Raw genomic sequence first — 25,662 nt, 5'->3', positions numbered from 1 at the left:
TTGAAGGACTGAATTTTGACAACTGGAAATCACTGGTGAACCCAGCAAAAACAGTTTTAATGGCGGTGAGTGTAGCAGCCAGGTTTTGGTATGGTGGCTCTCAGCCCCACCTGCTCCGTTGCTTTAAAAAGAATGAAGCCTGTCCCGCCTCCCCATTCTGATGTGATTTTTCTGTGGTTCAGTTGCGGGAATTAAGATTTTTAAAAATCTCCCCAGGTGGTCTTAATGTGCAGCCAGGGTTAAAATCTACCGCTTCAGTGGACTGAGAATTAATGAACAGGAAGTGCGAGTGAGGGCAGTATTTTTGGGAGCCAAGGGGTTCAAAGGGCTGAGAAAGGTATTTTTGTTTGAAGAAGGAATCTTTAAAACACGTTCAAATGCAAAGCTCTACGTGCCAGGAGTGAGAAGCTATAGTTAGACTGAGCAAGGCGTCTGATCAAAGGAGAGGGAACCAAGGCACAGAGGAGAAGGAATCTGTCTTAGGTATGACAGGCACTTGCAAGAAGGAGGTGAGGAAGGGTGTACGTAAGGGGTGTGCGGCCAGGGACTCCTGTCTAATGGCCTGTTACCTGCTAGGGGATGGGGGAGATTGGCCGCTGAACTTGAGAGAAGGTGGGGGTAAGCAGAGTTTGAAATGGCCGCATTTTGCAATAGCTACTGACAAGAGGAGTGGGATAAATATCGAGAGCAATTTTAAGTGTCACCATGGTTTTGGAGTAGCAGGAGTCCGCACAATCATGACAACTGTTCATGAAGGGATACACGGCCCACTGGGAGGGGCAAGATGCAGGGTCTACACACAGTGAAAGGGGTTGATTTAAGTCAAAGCCACCGCGACCATCTGTAAGTTCTCTGATGTTTCCTCTTTCTCAATTAAAAACATTTGAATGAGGGATCTGCAAGGGTCAGAACTCACTTCCAGAGAAAGAAAACATTACTTCTCACAATTTACATCTTGAAAACCTTCTTTTTATATTCCCATACCTTGATACTATCTAGTAACACCAACATTTTTGGTCAGAGGTATTTTTAACTGGTTTTCAAGATCGAAGAGGAAAATCACATGGTGTTTTAAAAGACTGAAAAAATTGAAAGGAGAACTTAAAAGCTTAAACATGTGTGCTAATCCTGTTTTTTTTTTTTTTTTTTTTAAATTTTCTGTATATTACAATGTTTTAACAGATTAAAAACCCTTTCTGGCTAGGGAAACACTGCCTCTCCCAGGGCTGGCTGATTCTCAGGAAGACAGCAAAGGAATCAGCCAGCAGCACGCTTTTGATGTGCAAACTAAGCAGGTACGATGGAGCCATACCCCCTCCATTTGGCCTGTTCCACTCCAGGAAGCAATCACCCCAGGGCCAGGTACCAGGCAACCAGAGTCTATACTATGGTCCAAAGGCCCCAGAATTATTCAAACTAGCCATTTCCAAACTGTTCCCCCTGCCCTGCCCTGCCTTCACAGTGGAAACCCCAACAGAGGCTCTGGCCTAAACCTATTGCTTGCTCCCGTCTTCTGCCTCTTGACCAAACCCGGTTGTCTTCCTGTGGCCCTGCAGGGCAAGCCATGCCTTGTTTCTAGGGGAACTGTAACATTAAGCTTTTCTTTCGGTGACACAGGCCTGTCTGTGCCCTCACTTAATCACCTTTATAAAGTCACACCTGGGCACAAGACGACGTGAGTACCTGAGGACATGATACCAGAGAAGTCCTCGTTGGCCACACATATTCCCAGAAAAATCTTGGGCTCGCAGGCTTTAGTAATAAATAGGGCTACAGTCTAGCCCTATTCGTGCAAATAAAACCCAAAGAAAGAAATGGTCGCAATTTCATTTCAAAGCTTTAGGACTCGAGTACCGTATTCGGAAATGCTGAATCCTTGAGTCAGACAACACAAAAATATACAACATTCTGTTGCTGCTGGTCACCAACCTCTACAGAATCACTGAAATGTAACACAAAGACAATAGGGTGTGATTAAGTTCTAGCAAAAGATCACCAATAGCTCAACAAGGATTTATTCCACAACACTATGTACTCAGGATGGTCTCTTCCGCCAATTATTTTCATTTTTGTGAGCCACACTCTAAAGACTTCGTCATTATTATGCCGGAAAAGACATAACACTTTCCCAGGAAATTAAGATGCAATGAACAAGTATCATGAAATCATAGGCGGCCGTACGTTACACAAATGTTTTGCTGTCTGTTGTGAAAAATGACTATCACGCACGGACTGAAAATTCACTGTTATATTTTAACCCACGTGAAAGGTTGTTTCCATCCATCTAAATATGGCCTTGATGACATTTTTCTCCCCATCATCCTTTCCCAATATTTCCAGGAGATCTTTTAGGAGCTTCAGGGAAAAAGTATGGGAAATAAAGACATTAACAATTTCTGCAAAGAATCATATACAAAACACGTCTATACTTGTGGAGAGAAATGTAAGTGCACCTTACAGCTTAGGGGGACACCAACATCTTAAAACCTTTAACTATGCAAAGCCTGTGGTTCACAAATGTCAGCGTGCACCAGAGTCCCCCGGAGGGATTGTAAGACTGCCCAACCCACCCTCCGTTTCTGGTCCAGTATGTGTGGTTGGGGCAAGGACGTGCTGCTGCTGTCCGTCTACAGGCCCCAGCACCTCTGCTCTAAGCATGTCTCCTTCTCTTCGTCATGCCTTCTTACTTCTGAACCTTGCCAAGATTGTTTTCCCCGGTGAACATCTTCAGGATCTGCCTCATTCTTCAATACTGTGCTTGAGAAGTTTACGTTCCGAAAACTTGGCAATTTCCCCAAGTGCTTAACACGCCTATGTGCAGTGGCGGGAAAATTTCTTTTGGCCAGAAGTTTGTTTTGCTGGGCTTGCTAAAAACCTTACAAATCCATACGCTTCAGCAGCATCATTCATTTTCCTTGTGTCTATTCCACATTGCTGTTTTCGGGCATTTGACATTCATCTCTTTTGGGATCTTAATGTAGGTGAAAGCCTCTCCGGGCCACCTTGCATTTAGTGCTTTGGCAAAACCCAACAACTCCCTCAGTACCGTTGCTTGATGGGGTAAGAGCCCATCCTGACTGCCGCCACCATCAGTAACTCCACCAGCTGGCGTGGCCGGCGCGGGAGATAAGCAAATACCAACATGTGAGACAGCTCAAGTATTAACAAAGGTAACAGCTGACACCAGGGGCAAACTGCTTTTACTATCCCTCCAGCCACCACATGAATCATGACACACCCTGTAAACTCTGCCCCCAGCTAGACTGTATCCACAGCTGCTGGAGTAGGCCAGTCTGTTCTCACGCCAGCTCGGCTGAATTTCACCAGACTCAGGGAACACTGAATGCGGCTCGTAATGCTGAGATTTTTACATAGTCTTCGCCTCAGGAAACAAAAAGCATGTGGCTCTGACCAGAGGAATGAAGTCAAAATAGAGAGAAGACCAGGAATGAAATCAAACATCACCAGGAGCCTTAGAGCCAAAGTGGAGTAGCCGTCACACCAGCAATGACACTGCCAGCCTAGCTCCTTCCCCTGACACCATAACCTGTTCCACTTTAAGTGACCTCTGTGGTGACTCTGCTCCTCTGCAGCTCGACAACCTCCAGTGCTGTGGGTCTAGACCATGTCTCTGATTCCAAAATACAGGGACAGATCAGAGCCATCTATGTGGGATTCCTAAGTAGTTTAATTACCTGTCCTCGGTGTGGAGCTTGACTTAGCAAAGGATGCCACAAGCATCACAGATTAAGAAGTTTTATTTCAGCTTTTGGTCACTTTACTGCCAAAATGGCCTTGTTCGCAGCCTGTTTCACAGCCCAGCAAAACAATGTCGTCTGATATTTTGAACTGCATTTGATTTCAAAAGAATTCAAGGTTAAATGTGCCCTATTTATTAAGCATACACCACTCAATAGAGACCACACCCTGCCCCTCCCAAATTTGGCACCATGGAAACAGCTAATTCCCTATTCTGCACAGTTCTTACCAAAAAGTAACACAAGAGTTGATGCAAATGAACCTGTTCCCTTAAAATGAAAAATAATCTCCAATTCCCTTAAATTCATAAGAAAACTAATTTTTATGAATGATGCTCATGCAAGTAGATAATCTCTTGACTTGTGCCCACCATGGAAAATACAGGTTAGGATTCAGACAGGCAGGCTGTATAGCCGGCTAGGATAAATCAGAACCCTGAAATAAGCAAGAACTATGCAACTCAGCTTCAGTTACTAGTTTTGAGTAGATCAAATGCATGTGAGCTCAATGATTATCCCCAAAGGAAGTCATGCTATGAGAGTTTTTTCAAGACTACAAAGCCTGATCTTGAAATTACATCTTTTGTTGAAAGGTAACAGACTTTTCTCGGTGTATGACATCATACACTTGGCCATATAAAAAAGAAATTTAAAATTTAAGGTTCAAAAAACACCCCATTCTAAGGTTACTCCTCTGGAATTGACTCATACAGAAAAGAAGCAAAGAAAGTTGGTTAATAATTCTGTACGCATGCTCATGCAGCAGCCTAAAATGAGGAGCACAGCTGACAACCCTGTGTTGCAAAGTATTCATGGCTATTTTTTAGGCAACTAATTTTCTTCCCCACTTATAGGTAGATATGGCATTTGGGGGTAATCCCTGTTGAATGTACTGAAAATATGTAGAAAAGCATGCCCAAGAAAGATGATGAACGTTCATGACACACTGTTTCAAAATTATGGGTCTCCGAGTCACTCAGGTCTATCAATGAAAAACAAAAGATTGTAACCCAGGGCAGAGGAAGTCCAAAAATCTGGGATTTCAGTTTTGGCTTGATTATGTGATTTCTGGGCAAGGTGTTAAACTTTATTTCTGGTCTCTGAAAAATGGCAGCAGTCACCTGCCCTTACACCACACAGATGTTTAAAATGTAAATAAAGTTGTCTATGTAAATTATTTGTAATCACAGGTAGAAAGGAGAACTGCTAGGCCATAAGACTTGCCCTGAACTGTGGAAGTCTGAACAGGCTATGATGACAGGACCCATCTCTACAACAGCCAGAGCTTAGTGCCAAGAAAGTAAAATTACGTCCATGGATTTCTCCCTTAAATCCAACTAATTACATTAGAGATTTGTCTCAGGACACGACGGACACTAGGTTTGAATGCACACAGGACAATCAAGCCTACCTTCGTCACTAAAACAACTTGGTAGTGCCATTTCATATTCAACAGGCACTTTATCTCTTATACTGCCACGGCTATAGGCCCCAGGGAAGGGAAGTACACTCACTACTGCATGAGAACCAGGGGTGGCTCCCAGAGATGCTGGGTTGGCATTCACGCCACTCCCTCACCTCACAATCTCCGCCTGCCCCTCCCTCCACCATACCCCTTGTTACAGCTGACATGTTCTCCGTTCTCCGTTACAGAAAAGTGCTACGTAAATTACCTTCAAGTCCCCCTTTCCAACTAGACTCACACCCACCCATCAACAAGGAAACCCTGGACTTGGCACTGGAGAGGACTACCATTTTTAAAGGGAACGTGATAGAGCAGCCCACCCTCACATTCTGTGTGAGAAGGGACAACTGCGTTTCGCGAAAAGGAGGCTCTGTCCTGACACTCAGCACCTATTCAAGCACAGAAAATATCCAGGTGCGGGGCTGGGAGTTCCTCTGGAATGTTCCAGAGTGGTGGGCACTTTGAAAACAGTTTCTGTACATTTCAGAGTAAATGTACTCAATTCGTACAAAAAAGAACGCTCTGTCAACCAGTCCTCTGAATGACAGACACTCTTGATAATACTTTTTTAGAAAGGGTGGCTTTTCCCCAGCGGTTCGAGGCAGTCACTTATTCCTCATTCTGACAAAGTGGCATCCAACTCCAGGCATGGCTGTATACATAACTCCACACGCAGCTGAGCCGTCATAAACACGCCAAGTATAAAGGCGTGTCAAAAAGACATTTTTCTCCCCAAAGTACGGCCCCAAGAAGCCATTATTATAACAGAGTATGAATTTCTGCTGCAGGTTACTGACCTATAAACTAACAATAAAATTCCCAGTTAGTACATAAAGGCTTACACTGTGACATGAAGTATTAAGACACAATCCACTGACTATTTGAAGTTTGTTGAACAACTAAACCATTTTCTTCATTACATCATGAATACAGACATCCTCTCGCAGGAGAACACCAACTTCGGAGACGAGGCCAAGTACAAATGCATCTGCTGGAGATCCCATTAGGCCATTTAGAAAACTGGAAGAAGTTCCCGCTGTCCAGGCCGCTGGGGTCTCCTCTGAGGCTCCAAAATGAGAACTTGATGGATTTAGCTTATTGGCACGATCAGTGAATCAAGACCAGGCTCAAAGGCAAACCTTGTCTCTGCAAACGCAATTCCACACACCGGTCTTAACTCAGTGTTTAAATCTGTCTAGAACTGGCTACCAATTTGGGACTTCCTCAAATGATATTAAAAGCTCTACACAAAAAGTATGCAAAAGCAGTTACTCGTTTTTCAAGGAAAGAGACATACCTGCAAAAAGCAACAGCTCTGTAAACGGGGCTGCAGGTTAACTGTTGGGACAACGACAGCAATGTAACAAATAGCAGAGGATGACTTTTTTTTTTCTGTTTTAAACTGCTGCTGCAATACTTTACTAATTTTTTTTTTTTTTTAAACCAGATTTGCACAACATGATTTTCTAAGAGAAAGAGTCCACTGCTTTGTCTGAAGAGGGGTCATCCTGGCGGTAAAAGGACTGGGAACGTCAACTGCGATATGCAAGGCTCTGCGACACCACGTCTAGGATGCGTTGCATGACACCCAGCGGCTCCCGGTGGGTGGGCTCCTGCCCTCTAGCTGTATCCAGGGCTCTTTTCTGGTGGCATTTTAAAAAACGTAGCTGCAGCGGAGTCAGTAGCTTTCTCTGCGGCAGAGGTCCTGACCAACCACTCAGGGTTTGGAGATTTCTGGACCTGCGATGCTGGTGTGGTTGGCTCCACTACATCCACGTGAACTGGGAAGGTGGTTACAATAAAAATAAGGAAGAAAAGATCAAGGGGAGACAAATTAGAATAAGAGACACTTCAAGGCAAATTTCTCTGAATCCTTTTATTTTATACTCTATTAACCCAAGTGGCCACATAAGGTTTCTCTTTTTCCTTTCCAAAAAAAAAAAATAATAGTAATAATAAAGGCAAGATTTAAGTAAGGTAAGTATGTCTCTACCTGAGAAAACGGGTTTAACTGAACAAATAAATACAGCAGTACAAATTCATAATGTAGTAATTATCATTTATTGAGCACTTATGACCTTGTACTCTACAACCATAATCTTATTTCCTAAGGCAAACCCTTGGAAGTAGGTATGGTCATCTCCATTTTCTGGATCAAAAAACTGAGGCAGAGAGACAAGCAGATACATTGTTCAGGGACACAACAGAGCTGGTTAAGTAGCAAGAATCAAACTCTGATTCCGGACTTCAAGCCCTAGGCTTGTTACAGCCCACGCCTCCAATAACACAGTATTACCAATAAATAGCACACAAAAAGAAAAATGGTAGAAAAACTACACAGTCAGGCCCAGTGTTTTTTGACAAGGACACCGAAGATATTCTGGGCACGACAATCGTTGCTTGTGCAGGGCTGCCCTGTATACTTTAGGGCACTTCCACTCTGGACCTCATCCACTGAATGCCAAAAGCACTCCTCAGTCACTGTGATGACCAAACAGTGTCCTCACATTTCCAAATGCCCGAGCAGAGGGGTACAAACCACCATCACACCCACTCTGTTCAGAGGGAACGGATATACACTAAAATACAGCCAAATCTAGAAAATGTTTGTTTTTAACCTTGTCACTCAATAATTCATCTCCTAGGCATGTAACCAGAACAGTAATTTTCAAATTGTGGGTCACCAAATCAATTTAGTAGGCCAAGACCGGTATTTTTTTTCTAACGAAAAGTAGTAACATATATCAGAGTGAACCCAAGAATTTATTTTAGCTTTACATGCACACCCACATACATATTCAAACATGAATTTCTCACGGCAGGCTATTATTCTATGACACAGATTTCAAACATTTTGGAACCTCACCCATAGCAGTAAGAAATACGTCTGACACCACAACCCCAATCTGTTTATCTTACACACACATGCACACGCACACGCACACACAAAACATGCTCACTCACTCATATTGAGCTGAAAATAAATTTCATGAAACTTAATCTAACGTTACTATGTGGTATTCAGCCGCAGTGGGAAAACACCTCTCATCCTAGGAAAACTGGTTTTTTGCTCCGTATTTTTTAGTATGTTAAAATACAAGTAACATAAAATTTCCCACGTTAACAAATTTCAAGTGTACAGTTCAGCGGCATCAGGTACGTTCACGATGCTGCACAACCATCACCACCATCCCACTCCTGAGCTTCTTCACTATCCCAAATGGAAACGCTATCCTATTACATAGTAACTCCTATTCTCCTCTTTCCCCAGTCCTTGGCAACCATGATTCTACTTTGTTTCTACATACTTGACCATGCTAGGTACCTCATATAACTGAAATCATATAGTATTTATCTTTTTATGTCTGGCTGATTTCACTTAGCATTATGTCTTTTTGTTTTTAATGTTCATTCTCGAGAGAGCGAGCAAGCGAGTGGGGGAGGGGCAGAGAGAGAGAGGGAGACACAGAATCCGAAGCAGGCTCCAGGCTCCGAGCTGTCAGCACAGAGCTCGGTGCGGGGCTCGAACTCACAGACCGTGAAGTTATGACCTGAGCCAAAGTCGGATGCTTAACAGACTGAGCCGCCCAGGCGCTCCTAGCGTTATGTCTTCATTCATGCGGTAGCATGTCAGAATTTCCTTCCTTGTCAAGGCCAAATAATATTCCACTGTCTGTATATACCACATGTTGTTTATCGATTTATACATTTATCGATTTGGGTTGTTTCCACTTTTTGACTACTGTGCATAATGTTGCTATGAACATGGGTGTCCAATTATCTGTTTGAATCCATGCATTCAATTCCTTTGAGTATACACTTAGAAGCAGAATTGCTGGATCACATGGCAGTTTTACGTTTACAATTTTGAGGAACCACCACAGGGCTCCACAGTGGCTACACTATTTTACATACCCTCCGTTAATGCACAAGATTCCAATTTCTTTACATCTTTCCCAACATTTGTTGTTCCCTGTTCCCTGACACAGCCATCCTAAGGAGTGTGAAGTGGCCCGGGAACACTTTGGCACATGTTCTCCCAGAGAACAATGCAATATTTTTCACAATAGCATAAAATGGGATATAATCTAAATGTCCATTAGGAATGTTTAATTGTAGTATACTCACCATATTCATACAACGGAATACCATACATACGGCAGAAAAATAAAAGGATTTTGGCAGCACAAAACGTGAGCGAATCTCAAATACAACTGGGTGAAACTTGTAACGTATAAAATAGGACATTCCATTAACACAAGCTTCTAAAACATGCTAACTAGACAATATATTGCTTAGAGAGCATATGTCTGTCAAAGCAATTTGAAAACAAACCCCAAAGAATGACAAATGATTTTTAAAAAACACTTATTAATATAACAAAAAACCACAACAGGACAATGGTGACCTCCAAGGACAGTGAGAAGAAGACTTTAAAGGTGGTGGTCTTTTTCTTAAAGTGGATGGTAGGTACATGGATATTTGCTATATTGTTTTCCTTTACACCTTACAGATCTTCTACAAATCTTCTTTCATAGCCATTCAATATTTACTAAAAAACATTTATAACTTTAAAAACCATTTAAACTTTAAAAAGGGGCAGTAAGAAAAAAAACAAACAAAAAGGGGCGATAAGAATCTGCCCTATGACTCCTGGGACAAGGCCAACTTACAGTGGAACTACTGAATCCAGTCACAGGGTCAGAGTAATTTTCAGAATAACTCTGTTTCAACTTTAAGACTGTACTCACTTATTCACATGAAAACTATCTAGTGAGATCATTCTCCGGGCAGAGTATTATTTTAGACGCCAGGAGTACAGAAGTGAGCAAACCAGACAGAAACTCCTGCCCTTGCAAATGTGTCTCTAGCATCAATGGCCTGGTATTTGGAACTGCTGAGTACCCTTCCAACTGATGCTCGAAGGACACATATCTGGTCCCAGAGACAGGAAGGTCAGAAGAGGCTTTGGGGATGGCCAAAACAGTCAGGGCTCTGAATACAGCATCATACCACCCCCCAACTCTCCTCTACGCGAAGCCAGGTGTTTAATTTTTGAAGGAACAGGATTTGTACACCAAAGCCTCCATTCTATCATTCTAATGAAGAAAATCATCTCATAGAAATGAAACCTGGTTTTCAGCTGTGTTCCTTACGTTTTCTTATAACTACTTATGATCTTGAACCTCAGAGAAAATAACCCATTTTTTCTTTTCCAGTTACATTCTTTAAGAGCATATCCAGCAAATTCACTTGAGCATGAGGTACAGACTTACTGGGTCTTCCCTGTTCTGGTGCTATCGAAACAGAAGCCAGTTTACACAGTTTCTCACTAAACTCCAAAGGTGGCTCTGTGTGCCAGACACCTGTGTACGTTATAAAGTCATAAAGAGAAGGGAAGTGGAGATAAAAAGAAGAAAATAAAGGTGCTACACTTTCAAGATCTATTTAACGACCTAATGAAAAGGCCTTTTCCCCTGGCTTTTCTTAGTATTAATATAAAAAGACAAGACAAGCTACTCCCTTCCGCTCTTCACCTCTCTAGCCTTATTAATACCTTTAAATTCAGTCAATCTCAACTCAAAACTTTCTACCAGTGGGGGAGGGGAAAAGGAAAAAGATTTGTGGCTGCATGTTTAAGAAAGAAGCTGAATTCATCACAGTGACAGGGGAGAGTGTTGGCAGAGATCTGAGCTATTTATTCTTTTAGGAAAATCCTATAAAGAATGACACAAGGAAGCCTCTATCTGCAGTCTTGTTCATCACACTGGTGAAGAGTCCGATAACAGATGTATGCAGTAGCGTGATTTAGTGCCAGGAGCTGGCCCCTGATGTGTATTAATACAGCGGCAAAGCGGAACGCACCTCTCTTCATCACTCATTTCTATAAAAGAGGTGGAATCCGAGATGGCCCGATGTTAGGCAGAGCAAGCCCATTTGTTCTACTGACTGATGGTGCGGGCTCGGGCTATGTCCTTCACCTCCATGGGGCACTCGGGTTGTGGATAGAAAAAAAAAAAAATGTTCAGTGAAGCAGACCTTAGTCAACAAGTGAGAGGAGGGGTTGAGCTCAGTAGGAGAAATGTTTAATGCCCCAAGTCTTATTTAATACCTCCCAGTACCTTTCCTGATTTGAGTATGGAACAAGGATTTTAAACTCTTCTCAACAGTTCTTGTCTTATGAACAATTAAAACCTAAAAATAGAAGCTAGATATTAAGGAGGGAAAAAAAGATAAAAAGGGGAGATTGTGTTTTAATGTTTTCAATACCACAGAGTGAATGAGGATCTGGGTGGGTTTTGATACAGTCACTCTTTGGAACCAATTCTATCTTATATAACACAGAACACCTGAAGTGTGTAAGAAGGCAGCTCGTGAGTCCTAAGGAAACCGGTTTGACCTTGGCACTGCAATTTAATCACTCATGTGACCTCGGGGAAGTGATTTAACTTCTGTAAGCCTCAATTTGCTCATGTGTAAATTGGGAATACAAACACATCTACCTTATAAGTTGTTGCAAAGATTAAGTGAAATAATGCATGGAAAGTAATCAGCTCAGGGCATGGTCATGTAGAAATCACTGGAAAAAATTATTATAATTACCAGATCTGTGATAAGATTGTCCAGTAGCCACCCCAAACAGAAGCTGAAAGTCAATTTCAATGTGTACTGAAACTTTCCAAAGTGGAGGGGGGGACAGAGTTCCCCATCTTTCTGAGGCTTACTCTTTACTCAGCTATCAACTGCTCTGATCTAATATAATATATAGTATTTTCTGAAGAAAATAAAATAATCTATGATATACTCAATTCCCTCAGGGTGAATTCACCATCATCAAGAAAATAACTGCAGGTATTTCTGATAGATCCTACAAATAGATACGATCTTTTTACCCAGAGCAATTCATCCTAAACTGTATTGAAATAACACAAAAATTTCCTGATTACCAACTACGTTTAACTACTTTCTCTTAACTCCAAAGAAAAATACCTACAAACATCCGATATTCTCTCTGATATAAATAATAATCATCCCCCCTTTTTTAAGAACAACATACGTAAAGTACATAAATCATTAATGTACAGCTCAATGAAGTTTTACATATGTATAGATTCATGTAACCCTACCTAGCTGATGACATACAGCCTTTCCTAGAAGACTTCCTCATGTCCTCTCCTGGTCACTACTGCTCACCAAAGAGAACCAGTATTTCAGTTTCTAATCAACTGGTTTTGCCCCGAAAATGAACAGGTTTTAACTTGAAAGCTGTTTTTTTAGAGCAGGAGAGAGCATGCGAGTGGGGGAGAGAGGTAGAAGGAGACAGAGAATCCCAGCAGGCTCTGCGCCGGACACGGAGCTCAATTCCACAACGGTGAGATCATGACCTGAGCTGAAATCAAGAGCCGGACGCTCAACCGACTTGACCTACCCAGGTGCCCCTAAAAATAGTTTTTAAATAGAAATTCCACGGATAGTAAAGTATTAGCACTCTACTACAAATAAGAACAGTGAGAATGCAGTGTACTGTGAACCAAATAAGAAAGTAAATAAATCCATGTGGCTCCCTGACTACTGACTAAACCACCATCCTATCTGGATTTTCATTAACACAGACCTAACTTCCTTGTCTGTGTTAGAACAAAAGCACAGATGACTAAAGATTGCTGATCCAGTGGAATACTGGGATTCAAACTCAAGAAAGCCACAGGACACAGCAAAAAAGCACAGACTTCTAGGTTAGAGAGAGCTGGGTTTGAATTCTTACCATGTACATGACCTTGGGGAAATTACTTTCTCACGTTCTCATTTTCCCATACAAAATGGGAATAAAAGGACCTACCTTATTATAAAGGTTAGATGAAAAGGTATATAAAACATAATTTAGTGCCTGACACACAACCGGTGCTCAAGAAATGATAACTACATACAGTTACCTGCATTTGGGCTAGACAGAGATGCTGTGGCCACAGGTTTCCGTTTCCTCTTGATGTCACGTGAACATGGGGGTCCCAAGTGTATGTTTGCCTGTCTGCAGATGTGAGAAAGAAAAAACAGTGTTTTCACTTTGTTATTCTTATTGTAAGACATTATGTTCAGCCCAGATAAAATCCCTGACCCATTACAGACATACACTAACAAGACAGGTACCATCCTGTGTCATCAACTGTCAAGTACAAGATTATTCAGGATTAACCATAACTCACTTTTTATGCACAATCTATACCCATTCTAAACTTTTTACCTAATTTCAGAATAGCAGACACTCAAGATTAATTTCAATAAATGTGTTTCATTGCATGCTGATTTTTGTACAATTATTTTTCATAAAAACTATAACTGCAATTGTTCTAAACTCACTAATGAAATACCTACTCCCAAGTGGTAATATACTGAAAAGTTTAACGCTGCATGAACACAGATATTTGCACAGAATTTTAATAGGGATTTTAACCCTTCTATCACTATAATTCTGGATTTTAAGTGTCTGTATCACAAGTTAGGTAAGTTTGATTTCTGTGGTTTTTTTAAATATTAATTTCTTGCTAATAATATATTCCCTCATCAGAATAGTCAGCTTAACTTAAAAACAAGACAGTGAGTGCTTCACGGCTGGAAAAAAGCAAAAGATTGTATGAAAGACAATGGATTGAACGCTGAAACAGCTGGCCTGAGATTTTAGTTGCCCACTTCCTCCTTCCTCTCAAACTAGATAGACCCTACCCGATGAAGGACCAAGTTGATTCTCACCTTTACACAAAGCTTTCCTTGAACATTCGAGGCCTTACTGACCATGAATCATTATTTAACTGGTATACATATATCTTGTTTCACTAATGAGGCTTAATCTCCTTGAGAACAGGGACCATATTTATACTCCTTTCATAATTTTCCACTGATCTACTAACCTCAGCACAAGGCACTTAGCTGATGGCCATTAAATATCTGTTGACTAGAACTGATACTAATGAATAAAAGTTCTAGAAACCAGTCAATTGTACACTTAAAAGTGGTTCAAACTGCAAATTCTGTTATGTATGTTTTACCACAATTTTTAAAAAATAGCCAGAGTATATAACATATAAAAAGGAATCTAGTAAAATTATACCAGATGAACTCTTAATTGGTAGTCCCAGCTGGGGATCAAGTATCATGGCTTAATAGTCTTTTTTTTTTTTTAATGTTTATTTATTTATTTTGAGAGTGTGTGCACATGTGCTGGGGAAGGGCAGAGACAGAGAGAGAGAGAGAGAGAGAGAGAGAGAGAGAGAGAGAGAGAGAGAGAGAATATCCCAAGCAAGCCCCATGCTGTCAGTGCAGAGACTGATGTAGGGCTCAATCCCACGAACCAGGAGATCATGATCTGAGCAGAAATCAAGGGTCAGACGCTAAACTGACTGAGCCACCCAGGCATCCTTCACGGCTTTATCAGTCCTTTTTTTTTTTTTATGAATATAATTTATTGTCAAATTGGCTTATATACTTTATCAGTCTTAAGACTAGAACCTCTGTCAAATCTAAGAGCACCTAGTTAACAAAGTACCAAGACAACTGTTGAATGGACAAATTTTCCTATTCAGAGGGCCCCCAATCTGGCAACTTCCACAGTTTAAAAAGCATGCAAGTATATACGTTCTTTTCTCTAAATGCAAAAGCTTAAGAATCGACTCAATTTATAAACAAAAAAAGATAAGACTTTAACTGAAATCATAAGATTTTCAGAATGCAAAGAACACTACAACAGGCAGAGATTTATAGTATAAAGCCCGTATTTTGGAATACTCCATCTAAGTCACCTTTCATCGATCACTCTCTTCTAAATGGAAAATGAGCTAACTTTTAAGTATCCCATGAAGAGTTAAAGAGCCCCCAAAGTGAAATGTGAATACAAATGTGTAAAGCAGAGAGAACAATTCATTTTCCATACCTTACCAAAGTCCTGGGAATAAATCAGCATGTTGATTAATAATAAGAAACATAGATGGCAGAATACCAAAGGTAGACTGGCCTTCCATCTACAGAGAAAGGTGGGAATTCCCTTTGAAGTCAAAGCCACAGGCAGAAAAGAGAGTGACCCGACAAAGTTTTGTCTTTTATCAAAATACAGGAATGTACAGAATATGGCTTCCATCTTTTCCACAGATGAGGTACTTGAGTACATGCAGATCCAGACTCAAATTTTCCACTTTGCTCTAATCTAAGCATGCTTCTCCCGAAATACTTCAGACAGACGAGTCACATAAAGAAAGAGTAACAGTATATATTCATATTTTCTTCTTTACCTTAAGCTCATTAAAGACTCTCCAAAACTTTTTAGATTAGATGTTAACATCCTTTCTTCAAACTAAGCTATGTTGTTAGATGTCAGGACAGTGGTCACCCCTGAGCTATGGAGTGGAGGGGAGGAGGGATAGTGACTAGACAAAGCACCAGGAGTTTCTGGGGTTCTTTTTGGTAATGTTCCGTGTCTGGATCCGGATACAGGTTATTTCAATGTGACTTCATTATCCTTCATTAAAAAGCTTAATTTAAAAACCTTTGCAAACAAAATAAAACAAAACCCACAAAACATTATTTCTTTAGGTCAGTGTTTACAAAGTGCCGAATTTTATGAGACAGATGCAAAATGCAAAGTGTAAGTACTCAAAAGGTTTTTTGGTTTTTTTTTAAGGTTTATTTATTTTGAGAGAGAAAGAGAGTGAGCACGAGTCAGGGAGAGGGGGAGAGGAGATCCCAAGCAGGCTCCACGCTGTCAGTGCAGAGCCTGACGCAGGCTCGATCTCATGAACCAAGAGATCATGACCTGAGCAGAGATCAAGAGTTGGACGCTTTAACTGACTGAGCCACACAGGCACCCCTCAAAAGGGTTTAAAGATATTAATTCTCAGAGTATCAACTTGGGCTGAACTAAATAAGTACTGCCTTTTATATATACACCGTTCATCATTTTCACAGCTTTGCATGTTTGATATATGTCAGTAAGATGGGTAAGGGCCCATATTATCACTCCTTTATTGACCGAGTCAGTGACATTTATCTCACATTTTCAAGAACTGACACATTTGGGAATAAAAAGATGGAATCACTGATATACCAAAATATTTATACTTTTAATCATTTTAAGCAGAAATATGGTGTTTTAAATGCTTATTTTAGTAAAATAAAAATAAGTATCACTTACCTATTACTACGCATACAGATTATTATACTGCACTACATCCTGCAGTGTCCTTAGGGGGCTGCTGTGGCCTCACAGGCTCAGGTGATCCTTACGAGGCCCTGTCCCTCTGGGCCATGGTTCTCTGACCCCCACTCTTTCCTTGCTCAGTGATCGTAAGGGCTTTAGGGTCAACTGGCCCTACATTAAATGCCCCCTTACTGCTAAGCCTCCAGCCTGTTACTTGTCTCTGTGGTAAATGATCGACTTCTATCACCCCATTCCCATTCTTAATTATTACCTTGAACATTCTAAATCCTTCAAATTTTGTAAATTCCTCTGTGGTAACTTAGGAAAGAACCTAAGGCTTTCTAAGGGACCCAGGTAATAAAGTTGATAAAGTCAATCACCTTATTTTGTTGTAAAAGTATGCATTGTTACACAGACTACTTCCTTTCTATTCAGGAGCGTTTTTTTGCTTCTTTTATTGTTCACTGTTTTTACTGAGGTGGTGAAAAGAGGCAGTCTCTTCCCTAAAGGACCTTGTAGCCTGGCCCTACTTCCAGCCACACAGCTTTTCTAGTTACAGAACTAGATAACAGAGAAACTGAGGTAGGGATAAAGAGAAGCCATGTTCATGCCTAAAACACAGTTTAATGCTCCCTCCCTCTTAACACATTTCTCTTAAAGACAATTTCCAGGCTGGAGAGCTATTTCAGAAGTTGAATAACATCACATCTTAGGTCTGAGTACAGAAGGGATATATGTCTCTCCTTACGTCCCTTCCTGGTAAAGGTCTGGGAAAGGAAGAAGGGAGACAGTCAAATTATTATAAAGGACAGTAAGACATTTTCCTTCTCTTTAGTTTTAACTGAACACTAGTAATGGCAGAGTTTACAGCTTGGGAAACTCTATTTTCCCCTTTGAGGGCTCCATCTGCCTGGGAGGAACCTTGGAGGACAAAAAGGGAAGAGGACCCAGGAACCTGGAAACCCAGAGCCTGGGGAAAGCACAGAGGAAGCTGGGTGCTCGGCACAAGAGGATTTAAGAGAGACAGGAAACAGAGCCTGCCACGCTGTCTAGCACATTTCGAAAACGAGGGCAGCCCTGTTCAGGAGTGGAGAGCAATCCACGTTGGGGGCTGGGAAGGCCCCTGTGTTATATTTGGGAACCCAAGCATGGAGGTGTGCAATGAGCAGCCACCGCCTCCTATTGAAGAGGCAGCTCCAATTTTGGAACCGTCCCAAATAATTCCGTATCAGAAACAGTAGACCTAAAGAATCAAGGAAAGGGGAGAAAAAAAATGGACTTCCTCCCATACTCACTTTCATTTAAGAGTATTTAACTCCTTTCTGGCCCCCTTTCTTTTCAACGTGTTGCTTCTTTGTGTTACTCAGTTTCTCTGTCTACTCTCACAAGATAGAAACTGAAAAGAGACAACATATACAATCGAGGTCTCTCAAAGGACAGGGAAAGAGAGCCCCCTCCATTGTAGGTAGAAAGGGTGGGAGATTTAACTAGATTTTTTTTAACTCTCTGTCGAGCACTACACAGGTGTTTCTTTGTTGCAAATCGTGTACTGTATGTAGGGGAGGGACCTTTCAATTATGCAGGGGGCAAAAAGAATACGTATCAGTTAAGCTAAAATTTCTACCAGGTTAAAATTTAAACCTTCTTCTCCATTGGAATGGCAATGGTTATCAGAATCACATAAGAAGATTTATACAAAATATGCATGTCCCACCATGCTGGGGTGGGAGAAGAATCCGTAATATGCTTAGTCTGAAATTTCTCCTCAGGTAATTCTGATAAGCTTCTATCTGCTGTGAAAATTACTGAGTTAAAAAAATATATATATATGCCAAATTCCCAAAGCCAACTTAGTCAATAAAAGAGATCTAAAAATTTAACTTAATAACAGAATGATGAAATGAATAGTAATTTAAATAAAACTGCTGTCCCCCAGTATACGAGCAATTAACCTAAAGAAAAGACCAGCTATGCTCGTTCTGTTTCATCTGATCGGGGCCTCCACATTCTTGGGGCGCGATCCTTCCACAGCAAGAGTACTTCCCCTAAAAACATCACATTCAGCAGCATTTGCCAAAAAGAACTGATGGGGGGGGGGTGGTGAGTATGAAAAGAAACACACTCTTTAAAAATCCTTACTTCAGGAAAAGCAACTAAATTCATTTCATAAATGTGAAGGTGAATGCTGAACATTAGCAATTAATTGAAAGAGCATTCTGTATATCCACACATAAACACAACATTTCTATTTTACTTTTTAGTGCAGGTAACTGAAAGATCAGGTGAGCCGTTCAAGCTGCAGTGTTACTTAGGAAACTGGGCAGATCACTATGTCCCTGGGGCAGGAATGTACTTTTAGGGGAAAAAAAATTACTTTGAGAAATACATGCATGTTTAATAGAACCAATGTTGGCAAAAAATAACTGAAGTGGCTGCTTTAGATTTAGAACAAAGATGTTTAGAGTCGCTTCTGAGGAGAGAAAACAGTCTACCTGCCAATGGCAAGTTAATTTAAGAAACAGTTCACCTTCAAAAATCACTCATTTAAAAATCATTGAAAAGTTCACTTTTTAAATATGGGAAATAAAAACAAGATTTATCGTGAAAAGGTATTTATTCGCTGTATTTTTTTCTTAAACACATACAAACAAGTAACATCAAGAAAAAAAAATTATTGATATTTCTAAGGACCAAAGGTCATATATATCATATATTCCAATTATTCTCCTTAATTACTAATCTATTCCCCTCAATTATTTTTAACAAAAATTTATGGAGGGAGGCCTACCCTGTGTAAAGCACTCTGCTGAATGTGGAGAGGGTACACACAAGATGACTGAGCCGAGGGCCCGTCCGCCGGGCGCTCAGGACACAGTGAGGAAGGCTGATGCGTAAAGAATGAACAGATGCCAGACACTGAGCTGTAATCCAAGAACAAAGTGCTAGGGTAAAAGGAAGGAAAAGAGGATCCAATCTAGAGAAATGAAGAAGCCCCTTCCTCACATGTGAGTTCATCTTCGGGGTGAACTGACATTGACGAAGCACCCAGTAGGAACCGTCTTCTCAGATTTGCGCACAGGAAAGGGTCCGGGCCTGACACGAGCAGCAGTTAGGGACAGAAAACCACTTCACAATGAGAGGGCACAGAAGAGGCTTCTCTAACAGGATGAGATCCCAGCATTTCCAATAGTGTTTTCACTCAAACCTAACCCTTGACAGTCCGTAACTAAGTGCTCACTAGCACCTGAAAATTCCGTGTACTCTCCTTCCCCGGCCTGGGCCAAGGTTGGCATATCCTGGAGTGGTTTCATGCCATCCACAGGAGCAGAAAAGCTGTGCATCGATTGGAAAGTTGGGTCTGTTACAGTGGCCAGAGAGGGAAAATGCTTTTCGTCACTCCACTTAGGCAGTAAGATGCCAGCCGGCTGAGGGTGCTGTCGACAAGACCATCTGGTGAAGGACAAAAGATTCAAGAGTTGTGTACTCTACGACGGGAAGTTCCAGTAGGGCTGGGCAGCTTTCCGGACAGTATCACAGCAGAAACATTTCCTCACACCTGGCCACAACTCAGGCACTAAAGAGATGGGCAAGGGCCGCTGTGCGTCACAGCATCCCTAGCAGATAGAGGGCTAATAAAAGGTTCTTTCCCCTAAGCCCTGAGGTAAAACCTGAGGCTGTTTACTGTGGCTCCAAAGGTCAAAATTAACAGCGTGAATTGAGTCGTCTTCTTGCTCTTTGAAACTCCTTGTCAAGTGGCACAGCCAGCTGGGCACACAACTCTGATATGCAGATCGTAACGTTTGTGAAACAGATAAAATGAATTACAATGAGCAGAGCCTATCACATTTCAACTCTCTAATGGGCAGAAAGGTCTCTTTTTTACCCAAATAGTGTCCAAATGCCTCCTCTTATAGTCCATTTAAGCCATTTAAGCACCTCAAGAATCTGTACGACATCTCATTAGCAAATGACTCTGGAAGCAGACTCAAAGTTTATAAAACTGCAATTATCCTAAAGACAGGGGAGGAGTAGTAACCATGTAACAAAAATAATATTAGCTACCAGTATGCTAAACAAATATATTATTTCATTTTGATCCCCACTAGCCCCATAAAAATTGATATTTCCATTTTAAAGATGAGGAAATTGAGGTAGAGGGGGGTTAAGTCATTTGCCCAGGTAAAGCTAAGACCCTTACCTGGGACTGCCAGGACTCCCACTAATACGAGATCAGAAACTTAAAAGAAGGATAAATGGAAGCGGTGATACATCACCAAATCGCCACCCCCAACAGAGGAAAGGTCAGGACAGTTGGAGAAAACTGAGAACTGTCACAAGACACTCAAAAACTACAACGGAGGACTTGTGCATCACACAGACAGATCTAACAACTGATAAGTTCTAGTTATGGTTTTCTACAGCAATAATGGAAGAAAAGCTATCCTTCCTGATCAATAAATCTCTCATTTTGGGAAAAGCTGCCTCCAGCACTCGCTCCTTATTACCATTCTAGAACCGTGTCCTTGACAGCAATACCGCTGCCTCCACCAGAACACCAATCACACCATCTGCTGTTGGAGCTGCAGCAATCCCTACCACCGATAACAAGTATCACTACTTTAATGCAACATCCCAGTACCAGTGACCAAAACAACCAATCCAAGAAAGTGGGTTGACAAATTTCTTCCGTGCACCCTGCCGACAAGCCGAACACCTGCCCAGCAAGTCCCCCCCGACGGTGAGTCACAACGTGCTGGGCACCATGCTAGGCCCTGACACCCTGTTCTTCACCTCGGCAGTTCTCCAAGGGAAGACGAGTCCAGCGTCCTACCTCCCCTAAGGAATCATGCACGCAACACCAAATCACAATTACGAAATGGGATTTCCTGTTACGCAAATTACAAAGCACTAGTCATAAAACCATTTGCAGGTAGGGCAATAATTTGTAACTCAGGCCACGGATTAGGGTCACCTGGGAACTTTAAATAATGCCAGTGCCTGGACCTCACCCCAGATCCGTTAAATCAGAATCTCTGGGGTGGGGCTCAACATGGACATATTTTTTAAAGCTTCTCAGGTGATTCAAAAGTGCAGTCAGGGTTGAAAACCACCAAATTTAATTATTTCTAGGGTGGTATTTCTGAAAACCTCATAACCCACAGATCTATTAGGTGGTACAAAGACCACAAAGACTCCCTTGCCCAACGACTGTGCCTGCCTGCCATCTGGGCTGTATTAAAATGACACATCAGTAGTGTTCTCTTAAAATCACAGTCCCATTATTTCCTTGTTTATAGCAATGAAATACTAAACAAGAGAGTACCTGAGGTCATGGCCTCCCAGTGGCCCCCAAGCCTCACTCTGAGAACCAGAGCTGAATAGTGCCAGCAGTGAGGGGGTGACTGAGGGGTCCTCACTCTCTCACAGTTGAGTGTGTGGGAGAGTGGAATAGGCAATGTCCAGGCAGGAAGCAGCCTCAGCTCAGTAACCCGACAAGAGGAAACCTTCACAGTTCAGGCATGATTATCAAACTCTTTGTGCTCTTAAAGGAGAGTAATTATAGGCATGTGAAAAAAGGGAAGCACTCCCTGAGGAACTCTTCCTCACATGCTTCCCAAGAGGCACCAGGGCCATTAAAAATTCCATGATGAAGAGGAAAAACAGCCTGGGAACAGCCAGGAGGCAATACAGCAAATTAATACACCAGCCCTCCTCGGGGAAAGCTGTGATAAAACAGGAAACACTTCTCTCTTCGCAAAATAAAATTATACCATTAATGATAACATAGTCACCACACACACACACACACAAATCGTTCTAATGATGGGTGTGAAATTCCCAGGGCTGCCCAGACGCTTTGAAAGAAATCTTTTCCTACTACAAATAAAATGGAACAAGAAAAAGATAAAATTTCCATTCGAAACAGTTTTTAATACAGTCATTCACCTGCCTCTTCCCTGCCACCAACACTCTTTTAACATTCCTTCCTAGACTCCAGGCTTTATTAAATGGTGTCCACGCTGTACAAAGCTGACCATCCAGTTCTGGATCCCATCTCATCCTTCAGCCACACTGGAGCTAGATGGCTTCTTCTCAACTGACCCCTTGTTGGGCAGGGAACTCCTCCCCACCCCAACTTCAAGGGAGTGAGAGGATGCCCTGAGGGCTCAGGATTTCATCACCCACATTTTCTAAAAATTGCTTGGAGGTCACTTGTGCTAGCCATTTCCCACAGAGCCATGGTTGCCAAACTTTATGAACTAGGCACCCTCACGAGTAAAAGATTTGCACAAACACTCTTTATGTATGTAACACATATAAACAGAATCATGTGCTGCTGGATTCTTCTATGTACAATTTAAAACAAAAAACCATTTTTTTAAGGATCAGATAGTGAATGTAAGTTTAAAAAATGTCTTCCCTTACCCCAAACAATGCAACTCACTTTACTTCCAGTGTCCTGGGAATGACACCTAGAAGGACAAGGATAAGCTAGCATTGTCCAGACCCTCTCACCTTGTTTTCAGCAATGGTCTAAAGCAATAAGCAATATTTCTCTATAGCAGACTACACCGGAAGCACAGCCCAGACTGCCTTATGTTTCCAAGTCTGGCCACCAGCACCACCAGCAAGAGAACCAAGACAACGATGTGGATAATGAGATACACAAAGAGACAAAAAACTGACACCCACTCCAGCCAGGATGAGGCTTCAGAGGCAACAGGAGACCTGACTGATAAATGCATGGATACCGATCTCAGCACAGCACGGCACGGGGTCTAGGTAACAGACGTAGAGGGAGGACGGCAAAGAATCCGCTTTCTGCATCGGACACAATACGGTGCTACTCAGAGTCTTCCCAAAGAGTAGACACAGCCATGATTCCATTGGTATGAAGACAAAAAGCTGAAGGACTGCTTTTCTATGGACTGAAATCTTGGTCTTTCAAGCTTGAGGATCACCACCTCTAAGAAACACCCCCTCAGCCTCTTAGAAGCCTCTCTTCTGTGCTTCCTGGCATTCTGGCACACACCTTTACACACTTGGCGTTCCACGCTGTAGCTATCAATCTCCACACCTGACTTTCTCAAGAGAATGTAAGCTCCCGAGGGTGGTGCCTACACAAAGGGCCGGGGGCCCAGGAGGCAGTGAGCAAGTGCCGAAGGAATGGACAACGGACAAACAGCGTGCTACTGAAGAGAGGGCCTTATGGAAGGAGTTTATTAATCGTCCCACAATTTTCCACATTCCTAGTAACACCATTTGTGAGGGTCTCTCTTTTCAAAAGACTTTTTCCACTGAAACGCCACTTCTCCAGTAGAAGGTCTGGCAGTTGGTGGTAGGTTATGGTGCGGAGTTTATTAGTATAGCCCATAGTGAAGTTCTCATTGCATCCATGAAAGTATAATTTCTTGTGCCTGTACCCTAATCTTATGAACACAGCCAATTAAGAACAAATCAGGAAGAAAAAAGAAAAACAAACAAACAAACCAACAGCACATCAGAACCTTGGAAAGGAATTCTTTGTGCCACTAGAAATAATAAAAGTTCTACGGTTCAGCCAATTAGCTCCTCTTTTGTGCACAATAACCCTGCTAGGGGATGCTACCATTAAAACCATATTTATTTCCCATGTCACCTAACTCAAGAGAATTTATACTGAGAGGCGTAGGATTCATTCTGACAAACATACCAAATGTCTAGTAAGTGCCAGACACTGTGTTAGGTGCTGAGGATATTATCAGGGAACAAGATAAAACAAGGTCCCTACACTTTGAAGCTTATATCGTAGTGAAAGAGACAGGAGAAAAAGTTGGGGGGGTGGTGAAACCCAACAAGCAAATCATTATAGACCGTGATAAAGCTTTAGCAGAAAGAAATCGATGAGTGGAGAGTGATGGAGGTGGCCCCTTTACATAGGATGGTCTGAGAGGTCCTCCCAGAGTTGAGATGAGAAGTAGTCAACCGTGAGAAGAGGCTTAACACGGCAGTCTAGGCAAAGGGAACAAGCGTGAGGCTTCAGAGGCAGAAAAGGGTTGCTATTTGTGACGAACAAAATGGAGCTGAGCTCTCTAGCACAGCTGGACCTCTCCCCCAGGGAGGAGAAAGGAGTATATGAAAGGAAGCTGGATATGCAGGCAGAAGTCAAATTACGCAGAGTTTTGCAGGTCACGGCAAGGACCGGTAATAACATTCTCTGAAGACGGGGCTTTTAGCACAAGAAATATGAAATACAAGTCAGAAGACTTAGGTCACAGTTGAGACATAAATCGTATACTAGCCGTGAGATCACAGGAAAGGTACTTCAATACTGTGCCTCAGTTTCTGCATCTGTAAAACATCTACTGACCTCTAAAGGTTGTTGTAAAGATCAAATTGGATACTATACACAAACATAGTTTATAATTTGAAAAGTATTATAAAAAAGGAAATGGTATTGTCTGGAAGAAAATCGTCGCTAGAAGACTATTACCTGGCAGAGCAGTGCGCTGGTGAACATCTTCGGTGAGAAGCATCAGCCAGAACATCCAAGGAGTAGAGAGGGGAGAGGGGATTAAACTGCAGGGATAAATGAGATTATTTTAGCAAAGCTCACATGAAAAAGATCTGATTCTAAAAGGTGACTTTCTGTTTGATCACTTTGCCCCTTTGACGGTTCGACTCTCTTGCCATATAACAGACACCACTCAATAAAGTTTTAACCACAAATCTAGCATACCTGATCCCACATACCCCAAAAAAGGCTACTCCTTGGTAAATAACAATTTTTCAAAAACCTCTAATGCCTGGTAATTACTTAAATGGCAGAAGCTAGCGCTTTCTATATGACATAACAGGAACTTATCTATTGATTATTGGCCCTTGTTCCCAAGAAAACTAGCATGAAACTACCTTTTTCTTTCTTTATCCTGGCCAGTGTTTCCAGTAAATAACTGGTTAGCACATACCAGCTGCAGTGTAGTAGAAACAGAACTTGATTAAGAATTAGAATACCTAACACTTAATTTCAGTCTATCACTGAGTTTTCATACTTAAAAATTACATAATCTCTTTTGAGTTTTACTGTCCTCACTTGTACGAGGGGGTGCACCGCTGTCTTACCTATTTTACAGGATTACCGGGGGCATAAATGAAATATTGCTTTCAGTCGGTAATTCCAGTTTCTCTTCTGTAAAACTTCTAATCATCTCAAAAGGTGGTTGTGAGGGTCAAACTTGGATATAATATATAAAAAAAGTACCTTACTTTCCATT

General features: G+C 41.7%; 1 protein-coding gene across 7 annotated transcripts in view; it reads right to left on the bottom strand.

Moving 5' to 3' along the window:
- Positions 1-25,662, bottom strand: part of GPATCH2L (G-patch domain containing 2 like) — a 74,704-nt gene that overhangs the window by 16,146 nt on the left and 32,896 nt on the right. For 5 of the 7 annotated variants that reach the window (XM_042990179.1, XM_042990183.1, XM_042990181.1 and 2 more), the window contains 2 exons: positions 24,882-24,967; positions 13,158-13,252 (listed from right to left, as the gene is read on the bottom strand). In XM_042990179.1, the coding sequence (XP_042846113.1) occupies positions 13,158-13,252; positions 24,882-24,967 (181 nt within the window). Of the gene's footprint in view, positions 1-1,999; positions 7,005-13,157; positions 13,253-24,881; positions 24,968-25,662 lie in introns of those variants that run through there. The other 2 variants (XM_042990186.1, XM_042990184.1) reach the window with 1 other exon arrangement.

Source organism: Panthera tigris, chromosome B3 (genome assembly GCF_018350195.1).
Source record: "Panthera tigris isolate Pti1 chromosome B3, P.tigris_Pti1_mat1.1, whole genome shotgun sequence".
Taxonomy (NCBI): domain Eukaryota; kingdom Metazoa; phylum Chordata; class Mammalia; order Carnivora; family Felidae; genus Panthera; species Panthera tigris.
The sequence above is the reverse complement of the archived record's forward strand: the minus strand, read 5'-3'. Positions and strand labels throughout refer to the sequence as shown.